This window comes from Crocodylus porosus, unplaced genomic scaffold (genome assembly GCF_001723895.1).
Source record: "Crocodylus porosus isolate Cpor-Errol unplaced genomic scaffold, CroPor_comp1, whole genome shotgun sequence".
Lineage (NCBI taxonomy): Eukaryota > Metazoa > Chordata > Crocodylia > Crocodylidae > Crocodylus > Crocodylus porosus.
In genome coordinates this window covers 213421781-213432033 of record NW_017728886.1, presented here as the reverse complement: position 1 = coordinate 213432033, position 10253 = coordinate 213421781, and the positions used below count along the sequence as shown (strand labels likewise).

The window sequence follows — 10253 nt, the reverse complement described above, 5'->3', positions numbered from 1 at the left end:
GGTGCTCTTTCCTGCCAAGGCAGGGGGTCGGACTAGATGATCTACCTAGGTCCCTTCCGACTCTAGCTACTATGAAACTATGAAATAGAAGCAGTACCACAGTTCTTTCATTTCACTTACTTGTTGTTTATTTCTCCAGATGTAAATATTTAAAAAACCACTTCATCAAGAAATGCATATTCCTAAACAATTATCTTACAAAAATATAATAAACCCAGCAACAGGAAAAATACCATTTAAAAATTAAGAAAACAAACTCAACTCAGTTGGACCCCACCAGCTAAAAAAGAACTTGTTTCCATCCTGCATCATTCTGAGAAACATCTTCCCAAAAAAGTAGATTGCCCAGAAAGTCTCCAGATTTGGGTTATTTTAGACCATGTGTGAGGGAAGTAAGAGATCTCTATGCCAGCTGCCATCTCAAACACATCTATTGTTTGCAACTGATGAAATATAGTAGTGCCTACACTGTATAGTCATTTTTTTAAAGTGTCAGTGATGGTATACTTTTCTGCTGTTGTGTTTTTTTTCTCTATACTGTTTCTCTTAATTAGAGGCTAAAACGTAAACTTAAAATATATAGTTTTCTGAGACTGGTGATAATACTTATCATTATTTTGCTGGAAAGTGCCATACACACATACTAGAGATAAGCAGCATAAAGATGGCAGTCAAGTAGGGTATGAGTTCCAAAGAGTGGCAGTGGAGTGTCAGCATGGAGTGAAGGGGTCTCACTCTCCTGTTTCCCACTGCACCTAAACTTTTTAGTTTCAGACCCCACAGCAACCAGCAGCCCTGAGGTCATGTGTGTCAGTAAGGGTAGGACACCCTGATAAATGTAGTTCATTTCAGTTCAGTAAGCAACCATGTTCAGGGGTGGGGGGCAAGATGTCACCCCCTTTTTCTGCTAAAAACAAGAGTTTTTTGTCCTGCTCGACATAAGGTGACATCTTCCCTCAGCAGCATTACATTCCATCTTCTGCTCCTGGGTACTGTCCACTGCCAGAGCCTCTGGAGCTAGGATGTACAAAGGTAAGAGGTAGGAAGGACTGCCCCCGGCATAGCCCTGGCCAGTTACGCTTCTGCTGTAGATCACTTAATGTGCAAGTTAAAAGGGATGAACTGCACAACAGCAGTTCCATCAGTTACTTGGGACAGCTTATTTAGACTGCTGATGTATTTGTGCCAGTAAATGAACACTGGATTTTTTTTGCCACACTGCAGAATTAGGACTAGCTGAAGCAAGGTATACAGGGTGATTATAAAGTCCTTGTGTAACTTTCAGTTTTAATAACTTTAGATGTACGCATGATAGAAGCAAACTATAAGCAGCAATTAAAATCATAATTCATTAAGTTCTAACACAATAGCTCAAATTTCTAGATTTCAACATAATTACCATCTTTATTGATACATCATTCAATCCAAATTTCCAACACGGAGAAAACATTTTCCAGTTGCTGCTGAGTCATTTCATGAATTGCATTTGTAATCCTTGCCCTATGCATATTTTGTACTATGCTAAAAAACATAATGACTAATTCTTTCAGTCACCAGTTACAGTTTGCTTCTACCATGTGTATTCCAAAGTCAATATATTGAAAGCTGCACAAGGACTTGCTATTGTATAACAATGTTGAGAGTGCATCCTACCACCTTTGGCTATAGTCTGTGGTAATAAAGCATTTTGGAAAGCATGGTTGTTTTAACAAAAATAATCAGAGGATGGAAAGTAGGTTTCCATTCATTAGAACATCTTAGAGTTGGGGGGGAGGAGGGGGGCACTATTTAGGCAGGAGGGCCAGTTAAGTTTTGGTGACCTGTTGAAGGCCGCAAACATAAAATGAATGGTGTTTTTAACAATAGCTGTACTTTAAAAATGGTTATGGCATTTATAATATAAAGGATCCTTCATGTCATTTCCACACTTAATCAAAATAACAATGCTTATTAATATGCATAACAACACTTATTAATATGCTAATGAACATAATACAGGTTTATCCAAAACATATTTGCAGGCCAGACAGAATAATTCAGCAGCCTATGGTCTGTATTTTGCCTACCCCTATCTTGGAGTAAGAATGTGCCTGTTTTACAAGTCTCCATTTTAGTAATAAAAACATGTACTTCTGAATCCTGGTTGTTTTGTGTTTTGTATGTAAATTTTACTCCACGTGTTTTTCAGACTATGAACTGTTTTTAAATAGTTCAGGCTATGAACTGTTTTTAAAATACCCCAAAGGTTAAAGTCATAGATGGAACATACTGAAAAGACTGAGAAAATACAGGAGGAATCCCTCCTCCCCACCCCCGCACCTTGCCTCCTTTTATCTAGTTTACAGTAATCTTACAATAATCTTGTAATAATAATAATAATACATAGTTTTACAATAGAAATGTGATCTTTCTAGTTCATGGTATCCTTTTAAGTTTTATGACCTAAGAATTATCCAGTTTCAAGTATACATATTCATATATTCATATTCATATATAAAAATGAGTCTAAAAATATTAATGTTTTGTTTTCACTTGCTTTTTCTGGCTTTTGAATCTTTAGGCTGCACTTTTACAATATTTTCTTCACAATAATGAGGTCTAGAAACTTTCTGTAAAAAAAAGTCTGAGATTTGCAAATAATCAATAGACCTCAATCTTTAAAAAAAAAAAAAAAAAAAAAGAAGAAGCAAAACAACAAAGAAACCGAAATCACTAAATACTGTGAGACTTGGTAATATTTAGCCCTGTTTATTCTTGCTTGTTTTTTGCCTGAGTGAGCTCTTCTTAAGGAGCTCTTCTTGACTATTTTATATGGTCTCTAGCTCTCTCCTACCATTTTCTTCTCTTTGCTTCCTTTTTCTCTATGTTCTCCCTTTATCTCTTCAATTTTCATCACTAGCTTTGTTTACCTTTTGTCACTGACCTCCCATCTCTACTTTTTCCTCCTTTATCCATCCATAGTTGTTTGAGTAAAATAACTATAAAATGTTACTGTCTGCAAGGTCAGGAATTAACCTGGGAGACCAGGACAGGTTTTTTTCCACATTTGAATAAGACTTTACTTGTTCCAAAACAAGTATCAGAAATCAGCATAATATAAATTTACTAACAACAAAAGAACCTTGGAACAATGTTTTAATTTGTATATGCAGAAAGAAATCAGTCAACCAAGTGTTCATGGTTATCAGTTACTTTAATTGACATCAGTCATGCTAACATTAAAAAAAAAAACCCTGTTTTAAGTTACTTTACCTACTGACTGGTCATAGAATCTGTAAGAACTACGACTTTGTATTGATCTATTAAGATTAGGAGAAATATACAATGTAATGGCACTAGAAATGCTGAGTTGGTGATATACTCCTGTTATGTCTGAAAACTTTTACATTTAGATTCCATGAAGGAATGCTCTTTAAATATTACCTACTTTTTGTCTGGTATACTACATTTTAAAGATTTAATGTAAACAAAGCCCTATTTCACTTAAGCTTTCAATTGTGACCTGGCAGCTTAAGAAGAAAACAAGCAAAGCCATGTACTCAGAGTGATCTTTCCTGTTTTTCAGCTTCTTTTTTCTCCCAACACAAAAAGAATTGAGTGGGTAGAATTTAAAAATGACATATGCACAATGTTTTGGGCTTTAATACCAGTATTCAAAACAAGAGTCTGGTTTAAGAGGTTTGACATTGGTATTTCTTTGTTCAGTGGAGCTGTACCTCTGTGAGTTTTTTGCACCTGATTTTGACCATACTTAAAGGCTCTCAGATTGAACTGCAAATCCTAATAAACATGGACAGATTGTTAGCTTCCCTTCTCATTGTGTTACATCTCTCAGCAGTTACTTGGCAATTAGTAGCTCTAAATTGCCAAAAACAAAAACAAAAAAACAAACAGAAAAAGCAAAGGGTTTGGCATTACTCTATAGCTTTGTCTTTATTACAGTTTTAGAATATGACTATGCTGCTTTTTCACTGTTCCTGAAGCTGCTGTCAATAGACAAGCTTTGCCCACTGCTCCCACTCAACACAGTTCATATCTTGAATTAAGATGATTCAGACACTCCAAGGATCCCCTTCTTCTCCTTTTTCTTATTACTCTCAAGATTTATGTCTTTCCCAGCATATTTCCAAGACTGAAATGAGCAGAGCCAGAATGGATGGAAGGGACATACTTTTTTCAGTAGTAACCTCAAGAGCAGTGCACAGACACTAGAGATTTCTCTCGGTTCTGTTGTAATGACATCAAAGCCACCTGAATAATAAAGCCTGGCATGGTTTTTCCTGGTGCTGTTAGAGTTCAGTATTATATTACAATTGTGGTTAAAACCCAACCATAGAAAGGGCAGATTCCATTAAATATGGCACCCTAAAGGGAGCAGTCTAAAATGTTTTAGATGTAACAGAATTTCCTAATAGACTATTTATTGTTTAAACAGAAACAAATAAGATTTAGTTTAAAGGTAATTTGCTTAGTTTCATCTCTTGCTTTTCTGGATTTAGATCTGACATTTTTAGGAGGTGACATATATCCTATATTTTGCCTAATTAAATTAAATTTTAAAATAAAAATTGAAGCAAATGCTTTCAAATATAAATCTATGAAAAAATATGTATGTGTTTAAAAATATTTTAATAAAATTATATCATTGATGAACATTTGATTTTTTTTCTTTAAAATGTAGTCTCTAAAGAATGCTGTGAAATTTTGCTTTTCAACAATAAAGGGGAACCAGTATTTGTCACTCTTTTCCCAAATAATGTTCAAGGTTGTGAATGCTCATGGGAATAAAAATTGAATTAGTTTGGTCCAATAATGAAATGATACTGGTTATTATTTAAGTGCCAAAAGGTGGTTGGTAATAGTGAACTGCACTGTCACCTGGAGACCCCTATGTCTGACACTTATTTCTGGTTTCTAACTCTCTAGGTTGACAGGAGCTGGGAATTCTTTGGTGCTAGCATGCTTAGCCCTTAGATGGAGGAAGCGTGGTAGCAATCCCTGCAATTGATTTAAGAAGTGACATTAATGAACTCTGAAGGGGTGCGATTATAACTGTGCAACAAGATGTGCATGTGGTGAGGGAAGGGAAGCATTCTGTGGGCTCCTTACTCCACATGCATGCACTTTTTGTCCAGGAAAATAAAATAAAAGACAGTTCTACAAAAATAGCAGAATTAATAAGGGGGAGTGAAATCTTACTGATACTTTAAATTAAGTAGGTGATTCTTCATGTTTGAATTAACAAAGCAAATGCTGTCCTTTGAAATTTTTATTGGTGCCAAAGTTTAAATAGAAGACTAATTGATAAAAGCAGAGTCCTTAATATCAATGGCCTAATGGTATATTGTATTGAGGCACTTAAATCCTGTCCCTTTTTTAATGGTTTAGAAATATTTGTCTATGTGAGAAGGGCATTCATGTTTTATGGTCTGTAAAATGGATTGGATCATGTAAGATGATGTAAACAACATTCTCTCCATACTTATAACTTCATATGCCCTTCCAACTTTTTAACTGCCACCTTACTTATTATTCTTGTGGGTTAGCTTTTGTTTCCCATTACACTTTCCAGAAATGCCAAATGCAAGGTGCCACGCCAGTGTTGTATTGTTTTCAGTCGTTTACTGTTTGCCCATTATGGTTTTTTGCCATTTTGTAGTTACAAATAACTGTTTGGCAAGTTCAGAGATCTTGTTGAAACACCTGCTAATATGAATAATACAGACTGTAGGCTAAATCAATTAAATTCTAACTTTCAAGTTGTCATTAGTTATAAAATCTAAGAATATTCAAGAAAAAAAAGTGAATTATTGTTCCTGAAATTATTTTTATTGTAAAATATAACTCCAGTTAGGTTAACATTTGTTTAATTGTGTTATGAAGTAGTCAAACATACTTTTTCAAGACCATATTTTGTAAACTATTGTATATTCTTGGGCAAGCTCTGTGAGTGAGAAAACTTATATCAAATAAATATATTAGGCTATTTCAATTTTCAGATGAAAAATATATAAAACACAAAAATGAAAACAAGGCAAACATCTGTAATGCATTTGGTAACCACCATGCTGAACATGTTTTTTGAGTTTATTAGCTCAGTAAGGAGTAAGCTGTTATGGTAATTTCTGGAGAGAAGTTAAAATGTGTTATGTATTAATAACAAACAATAGATTTGTTCATTCAGCATGGGTGGGCTATATTAAAAGAATAATTAAAGCACAATTTTGTAGAGATTTGAAGTATAGCTTTACATGTTATTGCTATTGGTAAAGTAAACATTAATGGTCATTTATTTAAAGGCAATAATTACTCTAATGACCAAATCTTTTTACCGATGGCAGCAGTGAAAGTTTGCTTGTCAAAGACTGCATTATTGTGGCCATGGTCAGTAGGAGAGTTTTAAATGTGTGTGTAGTATTTAGATCTGGAAAAGGTTGTGAATTGCAGCCCATAAGTTAGATCTGTATAGCTGGACCCCTTGCCTTGATGCAGATTGTAGTTGAGGGCCCATCAACAGGGGTCTGATTGCAGAGCCAGGACTTTGGATTCCAATCCATTTAAAGTCTCCCTGTAAAATACTAAAATATTTAGGCATTTCAGTTACATAGCTGTACCATGGCCAAACTTGAATTGTGAAAATGGATATTGCAATTGATCTGTTCAGTGATCTCTATTTCTGAGGAACAGTGCACCTAGTGTAAGTAGCAAACATGTTACTGACTATGTTTTGTCATTTTCCTCTTTGAGGATCCACCTACTTCAGTTTCACTTGGACTTCGGATGGAAGAGATGATTTTTAATTTGGCAGACACACATCTATTCTTTAATGATTTAGAAGTAAGTACTAATTATTTTATGTACTGGCATCAGTTATTTAATATTCTGTTTTATATAACATGATTCCAAATGATTAGGGACCTACCAAATTCATGGTGGAAGTAGAGTGCATGACAGCTCCTTTCATCTTGCATGTTTCCCCATACACACCTCACCTCGTCCCTCCTTTCCCCCCCTCCCCTGCTGCTGATTAGTGGATGACCCCACTCCCTCCTGATCAACAGGGAAGCTAAAACTGCAGTTTTAAACATGACACCATTTTTGCCTCCCTGCCAGTCAGCAGCAAACAGTAGGGACATCTGGGATGCCTTAGTCAATCAGTTGCATAAGGCAAAAATGGCGCCATATTTCAAACCAGTTTTTGCCTCCCCACTGGTCAAAAGTGAGCTGCAAGCAAGCTGCTCTCCACCAATCAGCTGGGGGCGGGGCATGGGGGAACCTGCAAGATTAAAGGAGCCATAGCACACCCCACTTCCACCATGAATTCAGTAGGTCCCTACAAATGATATGATTTAACAACTTTAAAATGCAAATGTTAAAACATATAGATTTTTTCCAAAGTTTTTTGGTATGCAGAAATACAATCAGTATGCTGATTTAAAGTCTTTTTTTGTCACCGTAGATATATTTGATATTATTCAGATATTGTTTTATAATCACAATAGAAGCCTGTAGAAGTGGGTGCAGCATTTATAAACATTAGAATTCAATAGTCTGTATAAGCCATTAAATATTAAACTTTAGCCTCTATAAACAGTTAATAGCCGGGTACAGATTTCTCAGTTACATCCCACTGTGGGGGCATATTACCTTAAAACCTGAAGGAAATCATTAATGTTGCATATGCTGTCAGCCTCTGTGGCTTATTACATTGGGTCTTCTGCCTTCCTCAATAGCAGGTACAATTTGTTATGTAGTAGGGTTTCTTTGTTAATCGTGCCTCTCTTGTGTGGCATACAGCAAATAGTCAGTGTCAGCATGCCAAGGACTTACTCAGTCTTTCTAGACTGTGGTTTTGGGGCTTCTTGTGAGACCATTCTAAGAACTATGTGGATCGCTGAAAGCGACTGTCACCATGACGCTTGGTTGTTTCATCTTAAAATGAAAAAAAGCAATTTCTGTTCATATTTTCATAACAAGAAAACATGCAAATAGTCACATTTCTTTCCCATCGTAATAAAGACAGCTGTTTATTTAAAATCCAACTGTTAAACAAGCTTGTGGTGGGACTGCCAACAGGCATTAATCATCAAGTTGTTGTTTTGCTGGATTTCAGAAAAGTGTGTTATTCCAGACAAGCAAAAGAATCTAAAAGATTCAAATGCAACTTTTGCTGATCAAAGTTAATTGGCAGCAATTGGCCTTTAAATATTTCCTGATGTTTCCCTTTTCAAAATCAAGGAAAATACACCTTATTTAATAGATGAGCCAAAATCATTTGAAAAATGCCAGTGTGTGACAGACCTTAAATGTGGTTTGTCCAACATCTGTCCCATATTTGGTTTCTTTTCATCTGCAAAGAAACTACTCACAGATGAATTGGCAACTTACAGTGTAATAAAATTATTTAAATGTGCTTTATTTTTTCCATTCCTTGGCAAAGTATTTATTTTTACACTTATAATAAAATACAATATTTCTTGCATCAAAAAGTGTTTTCTTTCATTAAGGAAACTGCAAATAAAGATGTTATTGTTGTTGATACAAAAATGTCAGTAGTGAATGACATGTGTAGGCTTGATTTTCAGACTTTTAGAAGACCATAACAAGGCTACTTATTTTCCAAATCTGTTTTGGTTTTATGGTAAGATTTCATTTTGTCCAGACCAGCAAGAAAAAAATAGCTGTAAGACATACTACTACGTTCACTAAATTCTATACTGCATTTTCATTCCTTTGCACAGTCAAATATATAAGAGTGTAACAGCCATCCCTTCAGACATGAATATAACTGTAATTGAAGTTAATGAGAGTTAATCACATATATAATGGTGATAATACAGCATTATCTGTTAATTGTCATGTTACCTTAATATTAGAGCATAGCATCATTTTAATAGGGTTGTGTCACACATTCAACTTAGCACTTACTAAGTACAGCTTAAACACAAGCAGACGCACAATCAAGCCATTTAGCACATGTTAGTGCCTTCCTGATGTTGCAGTGTTGATCCCTTTCAGGTAAGGGTCACCTCCCAGTACATACTAACTTTAGTAGGTCACTACATTCCAATGATTTTCAACTTTAGCAAGTGAACATGTGACAAAGCTGTTATTCATTCAAAAACGTTGAAGCAGACTGTATGTGTGTGGAAAAAAAATACTGACCCACATTCTTCGTTGAAACCACAGAGCTGACTTGGCCATGTTTACACTCCCATAATACTGGGCCACTTGTCGGATATTCCCAGGGTCAAGCATAGCGGCCCAGACACTGAAGGCGAATATAATGAACTGCTCATTTGGTAACATGTAGGTGTTTATGGCCAAGTTCTACCCTGTAATATGCATGCAGACTGAAAAAAGAAAGTGCAGTAGGTCATCAGCCTTTTTTCCCCTCCCCCTCCATCTTGCCTACATGGGAGCAAGATAGGGTGGTTCCCTGGTACCCAGATGTCAGTTAGGGTCCCAGACAATGTGAATAAATAAGGCATTCCAGAGGGCACCAGTTATGAGAGCTGGGAAAGGAAGTGTCTACAACACCCAAAGGTCCATAGGCAATATTGACATAGATATGCATTTACATGGAGAATAGCTTGTGTTATAGTTACAGTCATTATTTGAGTTGAGACTCATTGCCTGAGAAATGTAGCATTAATTCTCAGGTTTTTGCATCCAAAATGTTTAATAGGTTGATTTAATTTAGATTTGGTTGAACGCTCATTGTCGCTGAAACTACAAAAGTGTGTCGTTTCAGGCAATGTGTACTATATAACACTAGAGAAGGCAGGCAAGACTAAGCTGGGAAATGGTTTAGTTTTTGTTTTTGTTGCTCTATAGTTTATTTTAATACCCTATTGGCATTTATAATTCCTCTTTCTTTCTTTTTGTTCACCCATTTTGTAATGTATTTTGCTCTCTTCTTTAAGCTTTCCTGAGGCTCCTTCAGGGAAGGATGGCATACAAATCTATTTTCCCCAATCTTGTTCTTTTTTTAGCTATTACAAATCAGTTGTTTTGAACTCATCTGATCATCTTGGTTTTTCAGAGATGAAAATTTCCATCTTGCCCAAGTACAATTTAACATTTCAAAAGTCAGTGTTGCTGTGTTTGTGGATTTTGGATAAAGAACTAGAGCTAGACATATAGTCAACATTAAATTTGTAGTGCCGTTGTCTCATGGATTGCTAAATACCATAATAAAGGGTATAGTAAGGATGTTTTGTTTTGGTTTTGTTGCATCTATTAAAACCATG

The 10253-nt window shown here is 35.6% G+C and overlaps 1 protein-coding gene across 9 annotated transcripts in view; it reads left to right on the top strand.

Annotated features, from left to right (window-relative positions):
* The window catches only part of EYA1 (EYA transcriptional coactivator and phosphatase 1), a 263444-nt gene that overhangs the window by 208940 nt on the left and 44251 nt on the right, over nt 1-10253 (top strand). For all 9 annotated transcript variants that reach the window (XM_019549120.1, XM_019549158.1, XM_019549153.1 and 6 more), the window contains one exon: nt 6748-6837. In XM_019549120.1, coding sequence (XP_019404665.1) covers nt 6748-6837 — 90 coding nt within the window. The remainder of the gene's footprint in view (nt 1-6747; nt 6838-10253) is intronic.